The 25868-nt window shown below is 40.9% G+C and overlaps 1 protein-coding gene across 2 annotated transcripts in view; it reads right to left on the reverse strand.

Moving 5' to 3' along the window:
- Positions 1-25868, reverse strand: part of LOC126426711 (solute carrier family 35 member E2A-like) — a 169171-nt gene that overhangs the window by 86143 nt on the left and 57160 nt on the right. For both annotated transcript variants that reach the window (XM_050088633.1, XM_050088632.1), the window contains exons 4-6: positions 17212-17344; positions 11250-11303; positions 1415-1618 (exon numbers count right to left, since the gene is read on the reverse strand). In XM_050088633.1, the coding sequence (XP_049944590.1) occupies positions 1415-1618; positions 11250-11303; positions 17212-17344 (391 nt within the window). The remainder of the gene's footprint in view (positions 1-1414; positions 1619-11249; positions 11304-17211; positions 17345-25868) is intronic.

A 25868-nucleotide genomic window follows, 5' to 3' on the forward strand; every position in this document is an offset into this window, starting at 1 on the left:
TTTCCAGAAGGCTTTCGACACCGTTCCTCACAAGCGTCTTCTAACCAAACTGCGTGCCTATGGAGTATCGCCTGGGTTGTGCGACCGTATTCGTGATTTCCTGTCAGAAAGGTTACAGTTCGTAGTAATGGACGGAAAGTCATCGAGTAAAAGAAATAATATCCGGTGTTCCCCAAGGAAGAGTTATAGGCCCTCTATTGTTCCTGATCTATATTAACGACATAGGTGACAATATGAGTAGCCATCATAGATTGTTTGCAGATGATGCTGTCATTTACCGTCTTGGAAAGACATCAGATGATGAAAACGAACTGCAAAATGATTTAGATAAGATATCTGTATGGTGCGAAAAGTGGCACTTGACCCTGAACTAAAAGAAATCTGCTAAATTTGGTTGTGTGATAAACGACACAAATCTGAAAGCTGTAAAGTCAACTAAATACTCAGGGATTACAATTACAAATAACCTAAATTGAAACAATCACATAGATAATATTGTTTGTAGAGCAAACCAAAGACTGCGATTCATTGGCAAAACACTTAGAAGGTGCAACAGGTCTACTAAAGAGACTGCTTACAACACACTTGTCCGCCCTATTCTGGAGTATTGCTGTGGGGTGTGGGATCCGCATCAGATGGGACTGGCGGATGACATAGAAAAAGTACAAAGAAGGGCAGCTCGTTTTGTATTATAGCGAAATAGGGGGGAGAGTGCCACAGACGCGATACTTGAATTGGAGTGGCAACTATTAAAACAAAGGCATTTTTGTTGTGAAGGGATCTTATCATGAAATCTCAATCACCAGTTTTTTCCTCCAATTGCAAAATCATTCTGTTGGAACCCAGCTACATAGCGAGATCTAGTCATCATGATAAAATAACAGAAATCAGTGCTCGCACACAAAGAGGAAAGTGCTCGTTTTTGCCGTGTGCCGTTTGAGAGTAGAAAGGTAGAGAGAAAGCTTTAAGGTGGTTCACTGAACCCTCTGCCAGGCACCTTACTGTGAATAGCAGAGTAATCACGTAGATGTAGATGCCGAGCTCAGACGGCTTCCTGTAACTCCATTCCCCTTGACACTATTCCACATTCACCTCCTAAATATCATGGTTTCTTTAGAATATCTTTTAATTTTTGATAGCCTTGCCTGCATCCTATGAGACTAGTACAAGTTTAGCTCCATCTTTCTTGCAGGAGACTTTCAAAAACCAAATCACTGCAAAAAATTCAGGTATTTTCATTGCACCTGTGAATGTCAGTCCCTCTATCAATCACCCTGCCCACAGCTCACTCAGCATCCTGTGCAGTTGCACATTTTCACAGACAAGAAGCACTAACTAGACGCTCATAAAAGTGCAATCTCCCTCATTTGTAGCACCCGACCTCCCCAAACTGCACAGTGTTGCACAACCTCACCTGTGTGTGACAGGGCTGATGTAGTCCATCAGCACGTACGCGGTGATGCTCTGGAAATGGAAGAAAACGCCGTTCAGGACGAAGGAGACGAAGAGGCCCAGGTCTGTCGACCTGCGCACTCCCGAGAAGTCCACGAGGAACAGCGAGGCGGGAACCTGCACGGCGACAGACGCCACACTCGTGTAGAACTGCAGCTCGGCTGGCCTGTCAGGAAAGCACCACAGTGTGTCCTCAGAATACTGACAGAGGCTGCCCTGACTGCAGGTTGGGCAAGACTAGAATGCCAGTTGTAAATGGGTGATAACTGTAATAAATAGGACTTTACTAAATGGAATATAAATAATTAATGTAGAGTTAATTAAATGTGGGAAATTATCACTAGACCTTAAATGGTTACATTTGTATAACACATGTAGGAAGCAAACCGATGCACCAAAAACGCGGAAGAAAGCAAAAGTAATATCGATATGAGAGGAAGGAGGAAGAAATGCATGTGGAAACTAAAGAACGATAGTCTTTACTTTACTGTTACTTTATGAAAGAATTTTAAACAAGACTGAAAACAATAATAGAAGACTTACCAGTGGAAGAACTGATCAGATTTAGAAAGGAACACTCAACAACTGATGCAGTTTTTACACTATTGGTCCTTCAAATTGCTAGACCGCGCAGATGACATGCTACAGAAGCGAAATTTAACCGACAGGAAAAAGATGCTGTGATATGCAAATGATTTGCTTTTCACAGCATTCACACAAGGTTGGCACCGGTGGCGACACCTACAGCGTGCTCACACGAGGAAAGTTTCCAACCGATTTCTCATACACAAAAAACAGTTGACCGGCATTGCCTTCTGAAACATTGCTGTGATGCCTCGTGTAAGAAGGAGAAATGCGTACCGTCACGTTTCCGACTTTGATAAAGGTCGGATTGTAGCCTATCACGACTGCGGTTTATCGTATAGTGACATTGCTGTACACGTTGGTCGAGTTCCAATGACTGTTAGCAGAATACGGAATCTGTGGGTTCAGAACGGTAATACGGAAAGCCGTGCTGGATCCCAACGGCCTCGTATCACTAGCAGTCGAGATGACAGGCATCTTATCCGCATGGCTGTAACAGATCATGCAGCCACATCTCGATCCTTGAGTCAACAGATGGGGACGTTTGCAAGACGACATTTGCAACAGCACGCACTATCAGCTCGGAGGCCGTAGCTGTGGTTACCCTTTACGCTGCATCACAGACAGGAGCACCTGCGATGGTGTACTAAACGAAGAACCTGGGTGCACGAAGGGCAAAACATAATTTTTTCGGATGAATCCAGGTTCTGTTTACAGCATCATGATAGTCGCATCCGTGTTTGGCGACGACACAGTGAACGCACATTGGAAGCGTGTATTTGTCATCGCCATACTGGCGTATCACCCAGCATGACTGTATGGGATGCCATTGGTTACATGTCTCGGTCACCTCTTGTTCGCATTGATGGCACTGTTACATTTCAGATGTGTTACGACTCGTGGCTCTACCCTCCATTCGATCCCTGCGAAACCCTACATTTCAGCAGTATAATGCATGGCCGCATGTTGCAGGTCCTGTACGGATCTTTCTGGATACAGAAAATCTTCGACTGCTGCCCTGGCCAGCACATTCTCCAGATCTCGCACCAACTGAAAACATCTGGTCAATGGTGGCCGAGCAACTGGCTCGTCACAATACGCCAGTCACTACTCTTGATGAACTGTGGTATCGTGTTGAAGCTGCACTGGCAGCTGTACCTGTACACGCCATCCGAGCTGTGTTTGACTCAATGCCCAAGTGTACCAATGCCGTTATTACGGCCAGAGGTTGTTGTTCTGGGTACTGATTTCTTAGGATCTATGCACCCAAATTGTGTGAAAATGTAATCATATGTCAGTTCTAGTACAATATATTTGTCCAATGAATACCCGTTTATCATCTGCATTTCTTCTTGTGTAGCAATTTTAATGGCCAGTAGTGTATCTTAAATCAGTTTACTGGAAAGCAGAGAGTGTTTAACGAGGTGACACATAATGCTTTTATACATTTTCAATATAGAAACACTGTGCAGAATAATGTAGCACAGTGCTATCCTTTACAGTTTATCAGCAACAAAAGTCTATATAAGGCAGAATTAGTAATCTTTGATATAGGAGGCATATGTACACAGCCAATACAAAGAAATGAAGTGGTGAGACAAGGCTGTAGTTTACTGCCTACATTTTATTTTTATTTTACAGCAATTTAGTTACATGACATTTTACAAAATTTGTTCCTGTATGCAGTAACTGATGTGCGAGACTTTACCATCCAGCCCTTTTAAGAGTCATTATGCACATTTTCTCTTATGTTTCTGCAGTTATTTCCAATATCATTTAGCAATGTGTAACTGGAGTCAACCCAGACAGATACTGCTCTTTCACACAACACAGGGTCAACAGAAAGTATTAGTTTGTTTCCAATTACAAACCAAATGCCAGAATGAGATTTTCATTCTGCAGCGAAGTGTGCGCTGATATGAAAGTTCCTGGCAGATTAAAACTGTGCGCCAGACCGGGACACGAGCTCGGGACCTTTGCCTTTCGCAGGCAAGTGCTCTACCAACTGAGCTACCCGAGCACGACTCACGCCCCGTCCTCACAACTTTACTTCTGCCAGGTCTGGCACGCAGTTTTAATCTGCGAGGAAGTTTCACAAACCAAATGATTTTTGAAGCAGAATTTTACACGCCCTTTTGGCAGAGTGGTCCCAGATTAATCTAGGGCAATATTCACTCTATTGATATGTATTAAGAGGGATAGTAAAACACGATGACCAACGAGTGCTCCAACCATTGAATGAGCAGCACCACTGCACGGTGGCAGCTGTCGGTGGGGGCCAGCGTGGTGCGGTCACTGGTGGAGTACACGTTATTCTTTGTATTCTACTATCCCTGCTAATACATATTGATAAAACAAAAATAGCAACAGAATAATTGGAGATCATTCTTTTGAATGGGCATGCAACATCCTTTTGTTTGTAATAGGAAAAAAGCTGACACTATCTGTCAATGCAGGATGCTACAGGAAAGACATAATGATCAGTATTTGTCTGGGCTAGCTGCAAATATCTGGCAAAACATCAGAGAAAATGTGTCTGACAACTCTCAGGAAGGATACTTTGCATATGATTTGTGTGTGGGTTTTCTCATATAGCACTAAATAATTTTTAAATATGTCACACACATTACAGAGGTAACTGTGCATTCTATAACAGAGATTATAATATGCAATGCGTAGCAATGTAAAGGAGTAGTTTACTTCTTTCTTTGCTGGTATTGTTATTACAGCCACAGTAATGTAAAGTAATATATGATGCAATAAAATTCATTTTGTATAAAGAATTTGATAGTTTGTGGTGGATGGTTTTATCATTCAGTCATTAGTTTTGGAAGGACTACTGTATCTATTGGTGTTCAACATCAGGCTTCCTGGAATTTTGTCTAAGCCAGAATTTTTTACCATCTGACACTCGCAACGTGTATTTCGACTTCCCATCAACTTCTTTGTGTGTATTTAAATGGCGTAAAGTTGATAGTGATGTTTGCGATTCGTGCCTTGAGACTGCATGTGATTAATTGAAAAATTTAAACTGCTTAGACCGTGCGCTGTTTTGAACTTCTTGGACAATTGTAGCTGTATGCTTGACAGACTCAAACCAAACCCAGAACAGGGCCTTGCACATATAATGTCCTCACTGACTGAGCTATCGAAGTAAGATTCACAAACCATTCTCTCAGCTTCATTTGTGTTAGTACTACCCTCCTACTTTCCAAACTTCGCAGTTCTCCTCTGTACAGACAAACAGATTTAATCTTCCACGAAGTTTCGACACCAGCTGTCTTCAACAATTATACTCTGGTGCTTTCTGTGATCTTTTTAAAGCAATTATTAGATGGAAAACCAATATTTGTGGTGTATCAATAGTGGCACATAATAAAAACATAGGCCAATCTTTCAAAACAGACCAAGTGAAGTGCCACAGTGGTTAGCACACTGGATTAGCATTCAGGAGAACGACAGTTCAAACTCGCATTTGGCCATCCACAATTAGGTTTTCTGTGATTTCCCTAAATCACTCTAAACAAGTGCCGGGATGGTTCCTTTGAAAGAGCACAACCGATTTCCTTCCCCATACCTGACGCCATCCGAGTCTGCACTCCGTCTCTAATCACCTCAATTTGAAGACAACCAAACCCAATAAATCCTATAATATCAAGATCCACACCAAACATAAAACCAGACGTTAATCAACTAACTTGAATCTACTTCTACTATTGGACACTAATACTCCATCCATCACCTTTACACTGGCTTCGACTGTGCTTCGGACAGTTTCAGTGAGGTGTCTGAATGTCTGTGGAGGAATGGCAACCCATTCTTCCCCAAGAGCCACAACCAGAAGAGTACCAGGTGTACTGGTATGAAATGAGTGTTAAGATACAAATGTGTCAATAGGGAACATTTTTGTGAACGAGCCTTAATTTTTGTTTGTTTGGCAGGTATGACATATGTCAAAGATATTTAGTATACATCAAGTCATGGAACAAACAACATCATATATTTTCATTGTGTTAACAATGTCGAATTTTGTACCAGAAAGTGATGATTTGTAGAAAGCATTAATTTTTTGTTTTCATTTGAAAAAAAGTGCTGCAGAGTTGCACCGAATGCTTGTCGAGGCATATGGTGATCGTGCTCTATCAGAAGTAACATGCAAAAGATGGTTTCAACGGTTTAGAAATAATGATTTTGATGTAAGAAACGAAGAATGTGGAAAACCACCAAAAAAGTTCGAAGACGCCAAATTGCAAGCAATATTGGATGAAGATGATACTTTGAGTCAGAAGCAAAAGGCAGCAATGCTAAATGTTGCACAACAAACAATTTCTGATTGTTTGAAAGCTATGGGAAAAATCCAAAAGTGTGGAAAATGGGTGCCACATGAATGGAATGAAAGACAGATGGAAAACTGAAAAACCATTTGTCAAATTTTGCTTCAAAGACATGAAAGAAAATCAATTTTGTATCGAATTGTTACTGGAGATGAAAAATGGATTTATTTTAAGAATCCTAAATGGGAAAAATCGTGGGTTAGTCCGGGACAACCATCAACACCGACTGTAAAACCAGATCGATTCGGCAAGAAGACAACGCTCTGTGTTTGGTGGGATCAGAAAGGCGTGGTGTATCGTGAGCTTCTACAACCTGGTGAAACTGTGGATACTAATCGCTACAGACAACAAATGATCAATTTGAACTATGCATCGATCGAAAAAAGACCAGAATGGGCCAGAAGACATGGCAAAGTAATTTTTTTACTCGACAATGCACTTGCATACAAAGCAAAACTGGTTCAGGATACAATCAGAACACTTGGCTGGGAGCTGCTACCCCACCCGCCATATTCACCAGACTTGGCCCCTTCCAACTACCATTTTTTTTCATCAATGGGACACACATTGGCTGAGGAACACTTCGATTCCTACGAAGAAGTCGAAAATTGGATATCTGATTGGTTTGCTTCAAAAGATGAACATTTCTATTAGCGTGGTGTCCACAAATTGCCAGAAAGGTGGTAGAAATGTTGTTGTTGTTGTTGTTGTCTTCAGTCCTGAGACTGGTTTGATGCAGCTCTCCATGCTACTCTATCCTGTGCAAGCTTCTTCATCTCCCAGTACCTACTGCAACCTACATCCTTCTCAATCTGCTTAGTGTATTCATCTCTATGTCTCCCTCTACGATTTTTACCCTCCAAGCTGCCTTCCAATACTAAATTGGTGATCCCTTGATCCCTCAGAACATGTCCTACCAACCGGTCCCTTCTTCTAGTCAAGTTGTGCCACAAACTCCTCTTCTCCCCAATTCTATTCAATACCTCCTCATTAGTTATGTGATCTACCCATCTAATCTTCAGCATTCTTCTGTAGCAACACATTTCGGAAGCTTCTACTCTCTTCTTGTCCAAACTATTTATCGTCCATATTTCACTTCCATACATGGCTACACTCCATACAAATACTTTCAGAAACGACTTCCTGACACTTAAATTTATACTCGATGTTAACAAACTTCTCTTCTTCAGAAACGCTTTCCTTGCCATTGCCAGTCTACATTTTATAACCTCTCTACTTCAACCATCATCAGTTATTTTGCTCCCCAAATAGCAAAACTCCTTTACTACTTTAAGGGTATTATTTCCTAATCTAATTCCCTCAGCATCACCCAACTTAATTCGACTACATTCCATTATCCTCATTTTGCTTTTGTTGATGACAGAATTACAATGTCATCGGCGAACATCAACGTTTTTATTTCTTCTCCATGGATTTTAATACCTACTCTGAACTTTTCTTTTGTTTCCTTTACTGCTTGCTCAATATACAGATTGAATAACATAGGGGGTAGGCTACAGCCCTGCCTCACTCCCTTCCCAACCACTGCTTCCCTTTCATGCCCCTCGATTCTTATAACTGCCATCTGGTTTCTGTACAAATTGTAAATAGCCTTTCGCTCCCTGTATTTTACCCCTGCCATCTTCAGAATTTGAAAGAGAGTATTCCAGTCAACATTGTCAAAAGCTTTCTCTAAGTCTACAAATGCTAGAAACATAGGTTTGCCTTTCCTTAATCTTTCTTCTAAGTGGTTCCTCTGGTCCAAATGAACGGATCACTGACTGCAAATGTTTACGTTCGATGACTTGGAGCCCATTTGCAGCCGTTCATGAACTTTGTGTTCAGAAACAATGATGGAATTTTCATGGATGACAGTGTGGCATGTCGTCGTGATTGGTTTGAAGAAGAGTCTGGACAATTTGAGTGAATGATTTGGCCGCCCAGATCACCCAGCACGAATCGCATCAAACACTTATGGGCAAGGGCGTACCCAGGATCTGAACTAGGGGGGAGCAGGTCAGCACTTCTTATTAAATAAAACAGTAAACCAGTGAAAAACTGCTTTTAATAAACATTTTAAATACAAGAATGCACTTGTACAACCCGAGAGAACATGCAGCATTTCTTATTAAATAAAACAATAAACTAGTGAAAAACTGGGAATATCTTCTTTGGCGGGGGTGGGGTGGGGGGGGGCGGAGGGGGGGAGGGGGTTGGGAGGGGGGGAGGGGGGCAGCTGCCCCCCCCCCCCCCCCCCTGCCCCTCGCTGGGTACGCCCATGCTTATGGGACATAATTGAGAGGTCAGTTCGTGCACAAAATCCTGCACCGGCAACACTTTCATAATTATGGATGGCTACAAACACAGCATGGCTCAACTGGGGACTTCCAATGACTTGTTGAGTCCATGCCGCATCGAGCTGCTGCACTACACCAGCAAAAATAGGTCCGACACGATATTAGGAAGGCTTTTGTTGCCTCAGTGTGCCAGTGACATTTTAAATAATGGCATAAATGGCTCATTTTCTGGGCTCAAATTTATTCTAAGTGGTTGGATCTCAAACTGTTAACAGCTTTTAATGCCATGTGGTATAATAATAATAACAAAAATCCCAATGGTTAGCACAAAATGCTCGAAATGATCACAATGTGTTAAAGTAAGAATACAGTATAATCCCATTTTTATGTTCTCGGAATTAACATTTTCCCACAGTTTACGACATTTTTTTTATTGCTTCCATCAAATTTCCTATGTCCAAAATGTTAATTTGCACCCAATTTTCTTCAATATATTTATAGTTATCCTGCAATTTACACATATGAAAAAATGTTTGTGGAGAAAAAAAGGACAGAAAATGACGCTGGCACGATACTGGGTGTCAAATAGTGTTTTCAAACATTATGTGGTTAAGTTTCTTGACACCAGGGCACTACTCAGTGGATTTGAACCAGTAAATGTCTAAAAGTTGGAACAATTTGTGTATTATCTCCTGCCACTGCCAACTCTACTTGCTGTGGTGGCTGATGGAAGTAAGTAGGTTCGTTCGTATTAAGATATCGTGACCAATCACAACCATTTCCAAACTCTCTCTACTGTGCATACGCACTTTCGTGATTGTTTCATCATCGTGACACGTTTGTCGAACCATATTTAGTGTTTTTTGGCGTTTGACCACTTGTAGTGCTAGTTGACAACATAACTAACTCACTTTGCTTCACTCTAACATTTTTGGTTTAAACACAGCACCAACTACATATTTTTTTGTGCTGAGCAAAACATATTTTGAGAATTTATTCTTGTTGTCAAGTGCAGTATTCACATATGTATTTTTTGTGATGTCACACAAACAAACAATGTGAGTGATAGTTTGCGTGTGTGTGGTTTTCTACATAACTGAGGAGGCACTGTAGCTGATAACCTCAAAAAGACAACTACAGCGTGAAAGACGCAGAACAACACATAAGCAAACACCACAAAAAAAAATATTTATGTACATATTTGCACTTGAAAACGAGAGAGTTTCAAAACGTGTTGTGCTTAGCATGAAAAAACATGTAACTAGTACAGTGTTTCATTATTTAAATTATGAATGACAGATGCAGGCTTTCCAGAAACATCGATTATGGTGTGCGAAATCAAGTCAAACATTTCTACTTCCTAGACAGTTATCAGTTCCAGTTACACCAGCTGTTTTTGTTAGATAATAAACAAGTCCGTAACAACTATTTTGATGCCTATTATGCGCACATATCATACATAAAGTGTGAAAATGCAAGTGGGTATCCTGTACATAACTTTTAAAGCTTAAAACATTATTTCCCACATTTTACGTTTTTCTACATTTTACACCTTTGTCTCTCTTTGACGATAGGGTTATTACAGGTTGAGCACAAGTTTCTGCTGCAGAAGGAAATCAGCTGTGTCCTTTCTAGAGGACCTATCCCATTATTCACCTCTGGTTTACAGAAACTGTAGAAAACAAAGATGGGTTGCCAGATAGGGATCTGAAACCAGTCTTCCTGGATACAAGTCCATGTTGTGATGCACAGTGTGGTTCCATAATCAGACCAGAGGGTTATTTTACCAGTTTTAAAAGTGAAAAATGATGCAGCTAGGGTAGTAAATATCAGGAAAAAATAAGCACAGTACCGAAGAGAGAGAATTTAAGAAAACTGTGCCATAAAAGAAAGGACATAGATAATTGCAGGAGCATATGAAATAACAAAAATATTTACAATAAAAAGTGCATATAAAAAATTCATATAGTAATGCATTAGAACAAGGCAGCAAAACCAGAATGCCTCTACATAAGTGAATGTCCGTCACCGAATTTATAATATTAGAGTGAAGAAGGAAAATTTGTCAAATAACAAGCACAATAGCCTGAAAATTAAGAAGCAATAATGAAATACGTGAATATATAGAAAAAATAATAAACACTAAAAAAAGAAGATTGATTTAAACAAAATCAGTGACAACAAGCCAACAAAACAGATCTTCAAGTGTGTCTGGGAAAAGAAATCCACAGCAAACAGGAACCAAGTAATTAAAAAAAATGAACTATAAAAAGCAGAAGAAGCTGCAGAAAGTTTTCAGAAGGACAACATTAAATTTCAAGGCAGAAGCAGTAAGAGAACAGGTGTAAAATTATGAAACAAATAAAAAAAAAATCAGTTTTGAGAATGTTCTTTTTGTCAGCTTATCGTGACTGCAACATACACAACTTCATGAAGGAAGCACCTCTCATTAAGGAAAATTACAGTAAGTAACACTTTACAGTTGCAGCATCTATGCACAAAGTGTCCCCATAATTGAAAAATTGTTGACAGAAACATAGAAAAAGAGGAAAAAAGGCACTAAATGGCAAGTCCAACTTACGTGTATTTGAATTTCTCTCCACTTATGAGCATCTTAGAATATACATTCTGCAGGCTGAAACAAAGCAAAAAATAGAAGTCCATTTCCATTAAACTGCTTAAGTTTATAAAGATATAAACATCAAATACCACGAAAATAAGCACTCATTCTACATCAACAACAGTTTGAACAGTTTCTGCCATTCAAAACATGTAGAGGAGAATCAATTAAAACACGAAATTTGACTCATTCATACGACGCAACCACGATTCTCACAAATGTGTAATGTACCTGTATACGTACTCCACAACTATGAATGTAGACATATACTACTGATGAAAAGCTGTCAAGTTCCCTGCTGGGTGCCAGCGTTAAAATACTATACTACACTACTGGCCATTAAAATTGCTACACCAAGAAGAAATGCAGATGATAAACGGGTATTCATTGGACAAATATATTATCCTACAACTGACATGTGATTACATTTTCACGCAATTTGGGTGCATAGATCCTGAGAAATCAGTACCCAGAACAACCACCTCTGGCCGTAATAACGGCCTTGATATGCCTGGGCATCGAGTCAAACAGAGCTCGGATGGCGTGTACAGGTACAGCTGCCCATGCAGCTTCAACACGATACCACAGTTCATCAAGAGTAGTGACTGGAGTATTGTGACGAGCCAGTTGGTCGGCCACCAATGATCAGATGTTTTCAGTTGGTGAGAGATCTGGAGAATGTGCCGGCCAGGGCAGCAGTCGAACATTTTCTATACCCAGAATGGCCCGTACAAGACTTGCAACATGCGGCCGTACATTATCCTGCTGAAATGTAGGGTTTCGCAGGGATCGAATGAAGGATAGAGCCACGGGTCGTAACACATCTGAAATGTAACACCCACTGTTCAAATTGCCGTCAATACGAACAAGAGGTGACCGAGACGTGTAACCGATGGCACTCCATACCATCACACCGGGTGATACGCCAGTATGGCGATGACGAATACACGCTTCCAATGTGCGTTCACCGCAATGTCGCCAAACACGGATGCGACCATCATGAGGCTGTAAACAGAACCTGGATTCATCTGGGAAAAAAAAAAAAAGAGATGTTTTGCCATTCGTGCACCCAGGTTCTTCGTCGAGTACACCATCACAGGCGCTCCTGTCTGTGATGAGACATCAAGGGTAACCGCAGCCACGGTCTCCGAGCTGATAGTCCGTGCTGCTGCAAATGTCGTCGAACTGTTCATGCAGATGGTCGTTGTCTTGCAAACATCCCCATCTGTTGACTCAGGGATCGAGACGTGGCTGCACGATCCATTACAGCCGTGCGGATAAGATGCCTGTCACCTTGACTGCTAACGATACGAAACCGTTGGGATCCAGCACGGCGTTCCGTATTACCCTCCTGCACCCACCGATTCCATATTCTGCTAACAGTCATTGGATCTCGACCAATGCCAGCAGCAATGTCGCGATACGATAAACCGCAATTGCGATAGGCTACAATCCGATCTTTATTAATAGTCGGAAACGTTATGGTACGCATTTCTCCGCCCTACGCGAGGCATCACAACAATGTTTCACCAGGCAACGCCGGTCAACTGCTGTTTGTGTATGAGAAATCGGTTGGAAACTTTCTTCATGTCAGCACGTTGTAGGTGTCGCCAACCTTGTGTGAATGCTCTGAGAAGCTAATCATTTGCATATCACAGCATCTTCTTCCTGTCGGTTAAATTTCGAGTCTGTAGCACATCATCTTCGTGGTGTAGCAATTTTAATGGCCAGTTGTGTATTTTAACACTGCAACCCAGCCGGAAACCTGACAGCTTTTCATCAAATTATTTTCCTGTTCCACTCAGAAACGAAGTGAGGACAAAAAAACCATTCAAATGTCTTCATACAAGCCCTTATTTCTCTTATCTTGTCTTTGTGGTCCTCATGTGAAATGTACGTATGTGGCAGTAGAATTGCCCTTCAGTCAGTCAAAAATGCTAATTCTGTAAATTTTTTCACTATTGTTTTGTGAAAAGGATATAATATTCTCTCCAGGGATTCCTATTTGAGCCCACTGAGCTTTTCTGTAATACTCACACATTGATCAAACCTATCAGTAACAAATCTAGCTGCACGATTTTAATTGCTTTGATGTCTTCTTTTAATCTGACCTGCTGCGGATCCCAAACACTCCAGCAGTACTAGAGAAGGGCCATGCAAGTATTCTGCACACGGTCTCTTCTATAGATGAGCTACACTTTCCTAGAATTATCCCAACAAACCAAAGTCAACCATTCACCTTCCCCACAGCAGACGTTATGTTCTTGTCCCATTTCCTGACGTTTTGCTCTGTTACACCTAAGTGTTTAATCTTTGTGACTGTGGCAAAGCCATACAACATTAACGCCGTACCTGAACATCAGACGATTTTTTTTCCTACTCCTCTGGATTAACTTACATTTTTCTACATTTAAAGCAAGTTGCAATTTATCATCCTCAAACGGAAATTCTGTTGAAGTCATCTTGACCCTCCAAGAGTCGCTCAGCAACAAACCTTTCCCATATACTTCAGTGTAATCAGCAAACATTTGCAGACTGTGCTCATCTACGTGTACAAAAAATGAGAGCAGTCCTATCACACTTCCCTAGGATCCCAGCTCTCCTGAACTGTACAGGTGGGAACTATCCCTTCAATACATCCCACACTCCCGTAACCCTCCTGGTCTCAACGTTTGTAACTCACTGTCTTTCAGCCACCCCTCCTCTTCCCTGTTCCCACTCCAGCTCTACATAGCCTTCTATTCCACCAGCACACCCACAGTCTTTATACTTCTCTCCTTTTCTGCCCCCTGTCTAACATTCCGACTGCACCTACTGCATTTATTCGAATCTAAGCCGCACTTTTTTCCAGTTTTTGTGATCCAAAAAACTGCCTGCGGCTTAGAATCGACTGCAAAGTAAGCGGAAGTTCTGAAAAATGTTTGTGGGTGCCACCACAACTAACTTCTGCCGTCGAATATATGTGGCGCTACACAGGCATGCTTTGCAGGCACAAAGATAAATACTGGCGCCAAAACCTCTGCGTCAGTAAAAAAGAAAGGTGGGACTGGCAAGACTGTGTGAGATGTTTGTCAATATGGCCAACTCTACGTTCTGAATTCTTTCCTACCCGTGAGAAGAGATGGTTGCTAATAGGAACTTTTATGAATTGTGAATCACATGCAGTATTCTCTTCACCATAAGAATAATATGAATATAAACATTTTGCCATGTATTCTTTCGTGTTTGCCGCTATCTCATTTAAATCCTGTCTGCCTAATAAACTACGAAACTAGAGTGAGACAACAGCAAACGCGGAAGAATATACGTATTAGGTCATGTTTATATTTGTATTATTCTTATGCCTAATAGTGATACAGTCAGAAATTAAGCACGGCAATTGACTAGATTTTTAAATCTAAGATGACTCTAATTTCTGTGCAGAATGTAATGTACCAAAGAGGCGTCTGCAAAGATTTTCAAACGGAGAAAATTTTTCGCTAAACTCTCGTTCAGAACATCATCTATCATACGCAGTCAATTATTTGGTTCTTTTTTATCATTATCAAAGAAAGCAGCAGTGTAAGTAACAACAAATAGCAGTCTCTTGCCATTGTTTCGCTAGTGAGACGATTCCCCTCTCTCTCTTTTTTTAATTGTAAGCGGCGGTAGCGTGCACAAAAGCAAGCCATGCCGCAAGCGGCGACATGCCATAAACACTCATTATCAGAATGTGACAAACAATGCATGACACAGTACAGTACTGCATTTTCAGCTTAGAGTGACTTAAACACCTTTAACAAAGAGAATGGCACTTATCAGATCAAAGAAAAATAAGCAATCAATACAGACCAGACGAAGCACGTGAAAAAGGAAGGGTATACATATAAATACGGACGGAGTGTCTGATGCATAGCAATGGCTACCTGGTAAAGCTTAACTGCTAAGCTTACGATTCGAACCAAACTACTGTAGCTGTATCGTCATTCATTCACCCTAATTGTGTCTCATATTACAACGGACCAACTTTGTTTCGATTTGGATGTGCGGCCTAAAACTTTTCTCTCCCCTTGAATTTCGTGTCTCAAATATCAGGTGCGGCTTAGATTTGGGAATTTTTTTTTTTTTCCCTTGATTTCGAGTCTCATTTTTCAGGTACGGCTTAGATACGAGTAAATACGGTAGCTGCCCTACCCCTCTCTGTATGTTCCCACGAGCAGCACTTTACTGTCCCGCCCCCCCCACCCTGCTATCCCTCCCCCTCAACACCCCAGCCTCCTTACCCCCACCACCCAGATTGCTTCTCTCATTAGCATCCAGAGATGTTGCTCACGTGTGTGAGCTGTGTTTGTGTGAATGTGGGTGCATGTTGTCTATTTCAGAAGAAGGTCTTCTGGCCAAAACCTTACATGTGTAGTCGTCTTTTTGCTGTGCTTGTCTGCAACTCAACAGCTCCGCTATATGGTGAACAGCAATCTATCCTTTTCATAATATTATCATTATTCCAGCCGTCCGCCCCGGTAGCTGAGTGGTCAGCGTGACAGACTGTCAATCCTAAGGGCCCGGGTTCGATTCCCGGCTGGGCCGGAAATTTTCTCCGCTCAGGGACTGGGTGTTGTGTTGTCCTAATCATCATCATTTCATCCCCATCGACACGCAGGTCGCCGAAGTGGCGTCAAATCGAAAGACCTGCACCAGGCGAACGGTCTACCCGACGGGAGGCCCTAGCCACACGACATTTCCATTATTCCAGCCTGGATTTTCCATTGTTTCAGAAGTAATTGTGCTTCATTTGGCTGAAACTGATAGGCAGGAGTAAATGCGACCCACTGTGTATGTTTCCATGTGTTCAGATTTAATGTACATGTAGTTCTATATTTTTGACAAAAGTGAGAAAAAATTTATTGCTAATCTACCCAATGTTGGATGAATTTTACCTCCACCTGCCTAAACCAAATTTGATCATTCTTCATTCATGTAGCCACTGTGTTCGTGAATGCTTTATGCTTGTTAAAGCATTTTGAAATCTGTATTTGCAGCTACTAAAAATGTGGAAACAGCAACATTTCCAGATGTTCGCAGAAACAGTCAAAATGGAACAACTGACTATGCTTTCAATAGATAAAATGAAATGCATATGCATCTTTAGAAGTAGCAAAATGGCTTTCAAATACCTTTCATAATAGATCTGATTTATGCAGTACTTGACTGCTATGTATTTTGCAGCAAAGACTAGCTTCATTGTCACATCATCAAATTGAAACCGTATCAAATTCAAATACATAAAACATTTCTGTGATATGAAATTCTTTCTGTCATGTGCGCTTCTGTTTATGAGCAAATAGACGTGTCAAACAGAATGTTATCTGCCAACTATGGTCGGCTATGTTGGCTGCATTGATACAGCTGTCAGTCAGTACCAACTGAGGCCGTTTGATTCACATTGAAACTTCGACTCATCATTCACCGCACACTGGCTCTTTAGAAAGTAAACAAGCTGATGCAATTATGCAGAACAAAGGTGCCTTTCCTTTTTTTTATGAACAGCTACTATATAAAGTTTATTTCAGCCTGCAAGGTACGCATACTCGTCATATTGAAATTGACGATTTATGATTCGAGAGGAAAAATCTCTATTACAGGCCACACCGCAATGTTTCAAGGCAAAAATTAGGAAAAAAGGTACAGCGTATATTTGCACGAATACGGTATTAGTGAGGCCTGTTCAGAAGTTTTTGGAGTTAGTTGGTGTCTGAAAGCACAATGAGTTGGATGTGTTGGCAACAGAAAATGCGATTTAGTTACGAATAGGTGTCGGACACCGAAGAATGTACGTCGGGGGCAATTCATTTGGAAGCTGTCGAAGGTCTAAATTAATCATAAAATTTCTTACTATTTTTATACTGTTGCAGTAAGAAATGTGTCAACTTGAAGCAGCACTCACCACTCGGTGAGGTTGGTGGCCATGGCGGCGATAAAGCCCCGCGTGTCGAAGCTCAGCTCGTTGGCGGAGCAGAGCGCGAGGCCGCCCATCACGGGGATGAGGGACAGGCCCACGTACAGGCCCGTCGTCTCACCTGCCGACAGCACACGTCTAACCTTAGGCTACATAAGAAATCACACAAAATAAGAAAACGGTGACAATTATAAACTAATACTGTAGTAGGGAAGTGGGGTGCCAGCAGGAAGGGCATCTGGCCACCCCTTCACACTAACCGTGCCAAATCCAATGGTAACAACACCGACCCTGCCGAAACTGCGGGACGAAGGCACAAGTGAAAGACTAGTCTTTCTTGACTAGTATGGAACCATGGTAAATCATGGTTTTACAATGGAGTGAACACAAACAAATGAGTATCAGCAACTGAGGATTCTCTCTGGTGTAAACACTAGCCGAGTGCAGTGAACTGCATTTGACCGCGTTCTGTTTGCGTTCGCTAGTGTTCTGTTGATTGTCAGTTTTTTAGCAAACCACCACAGGAAGTTCAAGTCCTATCTGCTTCGGCGCTAGCTGTAGAGGAAGCTCTTGTTTGCTGTCTTGTTTACTTCCGATGCTGTTGACACAAGTTGTATGACTGACAGAGCATTTAAAAGAGAATGTAATGTTGCCGATAGAAAAATATAGGTATCATACATGCTTCTTGGGTTGAAGAGATCCACAGCACAAATACTGATGGAAAGGAAGTGCAATTCGTAGAAAATTGCTGAATCACTCTAAGATGCTCTCGTGACACAAGAACGACAATCAATTCATTAGGTGCTTGCATCAGGCGGGAACAGAATGAACCAGCTTCATAATTATTTTTATTAAAAAGCAAAAGCACAACATATTTCACTGAAAGCAAACAAGTGTGAATATGTATCTATTATGGTTATTAAAATTATGTGAAAGATCTGATTATTCCCATTGCTTACATTAATGGTAGCCCTAATTACAAGGGCTGATTCCTGTTGACAAATAAAAATGATCTGGGGTTATGCTATCTGCCCTCTAATGAACTGTACAGCAGATTTTATCAAGTAGCCTATGTGACGAGTCATATGTATATTTCACCTATTATTAATCATATTTTATAGGTACTATAGGTGAATCCATGAACGATGACGGGCCATGAAGGTCCGTGCCGTGTAGAGGCACAGAGAGGGATTGTAGCGTTGCTGGTTGCAAATGGTAGGTGCAGTACACGCATAGAGATGCAGACGCCAAACAGTTTGTAAGCTTGTGTTTAGGGGCTTGCGGGCAGCAGAGAAAGTTAAGCCCCCTCCACCACACGCCTACCACAGCGAGATGACTGGATTGAAAGGAATAACATATGCAATGTCGGCTGGCACAGTAAGTTGGATTTTGTGCTTCACCCCGAGCATCTGCACATGTGGAAGTACGAATGCTTGTGTCCAATGGCAATGCTAAAGTTTACTGATAATTATTTTCATAAAACACGAAAAAATTTCAAAATATTGATGACCTGTAATGCTCTGATAATGCCACAGATGGCTACCCCATTGGACTACCTCTTTCACTGTCACCTCGACTGCTACGTACTTTCAGATAAGGTTCTCTGCTTTACGAACTATGTGCTTCCCATGTGCAGTGTGTAACTGCTGCCAACATGGACATGGTCTACCACACATTACATGTTATATAACATACTAAATGGAATAATTTAAATACCACAAAAATATTTATGTAATTTCAAAAATATTCTGTCTTTTGCTACTGCGATAAAAGTTTTATTTAGACAGTCTAAACTAGGCGAGATGCACATCGACTTATCTTAAAGCACTTCAATCAAAGCAAAGCTGCCGAAGTACACAAAGTGAACTGTGGACTCATAAAAGCTAAAATATATTGGTGAGTGTTGTCATAACACAACAGCAACTACTCACTAAAATATAGATCAGTCACAACAAATGTGAAATATGATCTTACCACCACAGAGATACACAAAACTACGACAGGTAATCAAGTGGCTCGGCAATGTAGAAGCCAAAATACTGTGCACTGACAATGCTTCAAAATAAAGCAAAACACTTATTCCCTAAATAAGATTTTCATTACTGTTGCAAAACAGACTGTATCACAATACTGATGGTAAAACCGCGATCACAATCAACTGCACAACTGCAGAAGAGAAGCTAAAGCAAAAAAAAAGGGACAGCAAGAATATTGTATGTGTGCCTCGCCTTTCATTTTACCAATCACTGCAACCGTCGCCGTCTACAGTGCAGTAGTTCATGTTGGTGTCAAGTTTATTTGATGTTAGATTGATATTGATGATGATGACGATGGGATCAAGTAGATTATCAATTAAAGTTTCCCTCTCCTTGTCCTCCTCCTGTAACCACTCTGGGTGCTGAACACATTCAACTCGTGCTGAAGGAGTTAAGCTGTCACGTGCTTCATACAAAAGCCTTTCTGTGTCAGCAATTGTAAATGTCTTATTTTGCTCTGTGACATATCCTTTCACTTGTGTGCATATGAGCTCTATCAAATTGCACTGATAATGATACGGTGGCAAATGCAAAACTGTATGTCCACATTCCTGTGCAGTACAATCGATGTCAAACTTTTACATGAGGTTTATGAAACTCTACAAGATTCAACAATTCAGCCAGAGTTTGGTTGACAGTGTCAATATCTTTTTACTTGCGAGCCACAGCAGGATACAAGCTTTTTTTTTTTTTTTAAAAAAAAACCTTACATACACCTGTCGCAGGTGCCTTGTCAATGACAACCAAGTGATAGCTCACTCCGTCCGTAACTATTGCCGAGTTTGCAGACAAGTAAGGGAGAAACTGTTTTCGAAACCATAATATGTCTCCAAGGTCATTTCAGAATGACAGTCCCCTGAATTATTCTTTTTTGCCTGGAACAGTAATTTGCTTTCTGGAATGTATCCGGAATAAGAACCAGTGCGAAGCACAATTATTCATCCACCTTTATCAACTGGTACTTTAAAGCCACCTGAAACATCACTCAGTTTCTAACACGCTTTTCTCGTATGATTCTGGTTTGTCTCTGTTTCGTCCAAGTAAAAAAAAAAATGTTCTGATTGCCAGATTTTCTTATTTCAAAAATACTTTTTAACTATCAAGAAGCTGTGCCTTTTTTTGTATCATGAGCAGGTGTGCAGCGAACTTTGTACATCTGTAAAGAACAGCAGTCTTTATGCTACCAAAGTAAACACTTATGAGCAAAATCAGTTTAATGTTATTAAACGAAACAACACGTTTACTGTTACCAGTCACCATTTTATTTATTTCCACAACGCGTTTCGAAGGTTTAAACCTCCATCATCGGGTGGATTTACATCAGTTAGTATTACATTTGTGTGTGTGTGTTGTGTTACGATTTTTGGAGGAACTTGCGGCACTGCCTCCAGTGGTCGCAGGTTCCTTTTGCTGTCATAACACATCACATGTATATGGTTCAAATGGCTCTGAGCACTATGGGACTTAACTTCTAAGGTCATCAGTCCACTAGAACTTAGAACTACTCAAACCTAACTAACCTAAGGACATCACACACATCCATGCCCGAGGCAGGATTCGAACCTGCGGCCGTAGCGGTCGCGCGGATCCGGACTGTAGCGCCTTTAACCGCTTGGCCACCACGGCCGGCTCACATGTATACTGCCACATTTGTAAACAAATGGGCTTCCACTGGTCTGAACAGACAAATTACCTTCACTGGCAATCTGCTTAATGATTCTCAAGATGAGGCTACTCGCTTCCACAGTGTATTCCTGAGATCTGGCAACATCTGTGGCATTTCCACTGTTTCCTGCTTTGTGGCTGATGGAAGAGTGTATCCAGTAAATTATTTCCGTTGCTTGTTTACGGAGAATTTGTCACTTACCACCACCGTCAGCAGTGATGAATTGTAACAAATCGAATGTAAATTCACCAAATACCTGACACAATCACGTTTAATACTCACACTGGCCAATATGCTCACAGCAGAGAGCTGAGAAATCTACTGAATGCTCACTAGCTGTCCGAGGTTCATCTGACATCTGGTGTGTAGAATGTGCCTAAACTCTACCACTGTCGCTCATAGCTCCAATTATACCTTCCTTGTACATACTTTAATACAATCCTCAAAGTGGAATGAGATTTTCACTCTGCAGCAGAGTGTGTGCTGATATTAAACTTCCTGGCAGGTTAAAACTGTGTGCCGGACTGAGACTAACTCGGGACCTTTGCCTTTCCCGGGCAAGTGCTCTACCATCTGAACCACCCAAGCACGACTCAGACGAGGTACTGGCAGAAGTATAGCTGTGAGGACAGGGCGTGAGTCGTGCTTGGGTAGCTCAGACGGTAGAGCACTTGCCAGTGAAATGCAAAGGTCCCGAGTTCGAGTCTCGGTCCGGCACACAGTTTTAATCTGCCAGAAAGTTTCAATTCTCAAAGTGTTTCGCACATGTTGCTGCAAATCTCACAGCAGCAATTGAAATGTGAAACAACCACCAAGGTAACTATCTCCAGCAGCCAATAACTAAGAGCGTAAATGCTAGCTGTTTTCCCGTTTATGTCAGCTGCCAGTACTTAAAAAAGAGTTCTACTTTTAAATTTCGGCCTTAATCACAATTAGAAGGCAGTAAAAAGCATCAACGAACATACATGCAAATTTTTTGACTAATGCTACAAAGTATCGGCGCTGTTAAGTGCACTACCTCTATCAATTTCATATTTATCTACAAATTTAGACATCTAAATTCTTCTTTCCTTATCCCATTTTGCTTTCTTCATCGACAACGGTGTGTTCATCATGCAAAATAATGTTCTATGAATATGAAAGTTTTGCACTGTGTCTCTACTTATATAGTGTTGTATCCTGGGTGCCAATTTTTTGTGCCAAAAACCAATAACACAGCGTTCATAGGCTACGCTCATCATTCTGCGTTCTCTTTCATTCCCTCTAGTGTAAACACTTGTGTTCACTTCCATTCGCTCCAGTGTGAAAGGAGCTTAAGACTACTATAAAAACCATGTTTCAAGGAAACATTTATGTCAGAGCTGCAATAAACGACAAAAAAGACGATACTAGCATATTGGTGAAAACTGTAAAGGGCATTCTCGTATTAGTGTTTATACTGGAGAACCAATGTGAGCCATACTTAGTAGCTGAGCAGTCTCCTACACCCCTTGCTACCTGGACTGGATGGAAGGCACCCCGATCTGAAAAACCCGAGTACGTACCACACCCACAGTTACTTTGGTAGCAGACATTGACTTAGAGTGCACACTTGATCCATTTAGAGCAGTGACGACCACGAATTCAGCACATGAGATGTGCAGTGGATTGCGTGGTATAGCTCTCTCGCATCGCTGCACACTTCTTCCTTCACCACGACACACTGTCTGAGTGTGAGGAGGGGGAAGACAGGGAAACTGTGAAAGTGTCCATTTAAATGGCAATCCAGTTGCATTGCATACAACTCAATTTCACATTTCACATTTCATATTTCTTGGAAAAACAAATAAAACAAATTTTCAATATTATTTAATTACTTTTGGCATAAAATATCGGCATACAGACAGATGTAGATAATTTCGAAGATTTTCACAGTCAGTTTTCCACGTTAATTGTCATAATCGCGAAGAGCCTTTCATATACATATTTTGGCTGAAATGTTTTATCATGTTGGCAACCTCATTATAAACATAAAATAATTTGTCATTTAAGCAGGGATAAGAGTGCAGACAATCAGTTCTGTCTGCGCATGCATAGGGGCACTTTCAACTGATTGGGTTGATCTGGGGGAGGAGACCAAACAGCGAGGTAATTGGTCTCACTGGATTAGGGAATGGTGGGCATGGCCATGCCCTTTCAAAGGAACCACCCTGGCATTTGCCCGAAGTGATTTAGGGAAATCACAGAAAACCTAGATTAGGGTGGCCAGATGTGGGATTGAACAGTCGTCCTCCTGAATGTGATTCCAGTGTGCTAACCACTGAGCCAACTCACTCGGTCGCTTTCAACTGAAACGGCAAACGGTCTCAAAAACAACTAGAAAACAGGTGTGAGGTTGGCAGTGTCTTCAAAATGTTTAGAAAGCTATCCTTGCAATTCTTTCAACGCCACAATGAATTCTTCAAAACATTCGTTTTCTTTTAAGATCAGTGAGCTTACGAAAATTGACAGTGTTTTTTGGCCAGAATTTGTCCCTTCTACTGTTTGCTTTTCTCTGTAAATGCGACACCATCAAATCAGCAATAAGTTGTCTCCCACCTTGAAATGCCTTACTGTGGGCAGTGTGCAGTCAAGTCCGCTCAAAATGTGAGGTCTACAACCCAATTCTAAATTGAAAAATCATTCGAGACATGCTCTGTGACTTAAACAGTAGACCTTGTAGTAATATATAAAGTCTCCACATCCTTTCTTCAAGTCCACTGAAAACTGTTGCAACTGACAGCAGACTTCTATGTGTGGTTTCGGAGAATTTACTATATTCACTACCAATTTCACCGAGTACTCTACGCTTACAAATGTAGTACGAAGAACTGTCTAGAACAATGAATCCCATCTGTCAATTGTTGTAATTTTTTGTCTTTCATCATCATCATCATCATCATCATCTAAATCTTTCTGTGTGGTGCTGTAATGTCACTCCACAGCAAATTTGTGTTGCCCGTTAACTATGCAACTACATCGCATAAGACATACTGAGAATCTTTATCGTTCTATCCTGTCATTCCCATTCATTTTTAAAAATCTTGTGACGATAGAGTGCTAGACTGTCTCTTTTTGTGCAAAAAGGCTCTGTACCTGTGAACTACATTCATATCATGAATGAGTAATGAAGGGTAAACACCGCTGACACCATGATTCTCCCGAACTGAAAAATGCCACACCATGATGCTAAATGAAATGTTGCTCGATACTTCCAAGAAGTGAAGTGAGTGCACAAATAATGCTGTATGACACATTTTGCAGTTTTTAGGAAATCAACAAAAACTGCTAATTCCAGAGAATTACTGCCAAATAATATTGTAAAAGCAGATATGTATTGTTTGTGAATACAGAGTGTTCAAAAAACTTGATTGTGTTTCTTAAAATAGCGCTAAGCACGGTTTTTTTTTTTTTTTTTTGAGAATAAGTAAGTAAGTATTAAAATGAAACAAGTGCTTTACAGCAAAGGATATACAGCATTATTCCCAATCACTCTGTACTCTGGTGTGATGATAAGGCTGCCTAGAATACAAAAGTTGTAAGAAAGAAAATTGTAACAAGATACAAACTGATATTTACTGTATACTGGTTACTTTGATTGCGACATAAATCTGGGATATTAAATTCAGTTGTGACACAGCAGGTTTTTGTAAAAATGACTGTATTTTGGCTCCATATAGTTCATCATGTCCAACAGATCACTCTTCTCCTCATGAAGTTGCAGTGCCCCATTGCATAGCAATCGTAATCCAGAAGGCAACAGAATTTTTTTTTACTTCTTGTTCACAACCATGTTTTGCAATGCAATGTCTTTTCCATGGACAATGCACGTTGTAATTACGGCACGCGCTTATACCTTGAGGATTTTCACTACATAGCTTCAACCAGAGCACACCAGTAATTTTCAAAGCAGTTGGCGTTTCAAAAACCAACTCAACAGATCCTATGCCCTGGAAGTCTTCCATCATCATCATCCCCTGAATGGTCAGTTTCAACGGATAGACAAAGGCCTAAGCAATGACATGCCGCCATTCGAAAGGAGTCATGACCTTTGACCCTTTCTTTCTTTTCTTGATCATTGTGATGTCGCTGTCAGAACGTAGGAAACTATGAATCAAACTTAAAAACTTCTGATGTATTTCTGTAAAATACTTGCAGCAGATGAGATAGAAATAAAGCTCTAAAACCCTCCAGTTACTGTTCTGTATGACACAGCGGTCAGACCATACAATCAGTTTGCGTTCCACACCTTCTTCAAGTGTCACAAATTTAAGTAGACAGGAAACTATTTTGGCTGACCCTCTCCTTGCAGTGGACTCATCTCACAAATTTACTGCATTGTTTCCAGTACCAACATCATGATCTGTGAAACTATATGATGACAGCTGTCTCTGGTAAAGTACTGTGGAATGCATCAATGTAGGACAAAGTAAAACCTGTTGTGGGTCAACACATATAACGTGTATACTGTTTCTTTTAGCCTCTTCTGTGTCTCTTTTTAGCTCTTTGTATGCTTGGTCTGCTTTAGACGATTCTCAAGTTCGATGTTGTGCACTTCTATTTCATCTGAAGCTGCAATCACAAAGAATCGATACATTCTGCAGAGGTTGGGATCAGGGAACAGAAATTCTTTTGAACACTTATTCCTGCTGTAATGGCTCATCTGCTTTGGGAAACTTGAAATGAGTTCTTGAATCAGAGCCCTGTCGTCATTTTATATGGCATGTGGCCTACTGAAATATTTTCCTTGACCATCTTTAGCAGTGGTCATTCCACCTTTCAGTTTATGTTGAAAGTCTTTATTCATTGTCAGGTGATGCAGAATATGTCAAGCAATGTTTTTAACACACTTTTTTTGCCTTGACTTTGTATTTGAAAGCCGCTTGTTTCCATGAAATAATGACTTTACCTTACTTTCGTCTGGG

Source organism: Schistocerca serialis, chromosome 11, assembly GCF_023864345.2.
Source record: "Schistocerca serialis cubense isolate TAMUIC-IGC-003099 chromosome 11, iqSchSeri2.2, whole genome shotgun sequence".
NCBI classification, from domain to species: Eukaryota; Metazoa; Arthropoda; class Insecta; order Orthoptera; family Acrididae; genus Schistocerca; species Schistocerca serialis.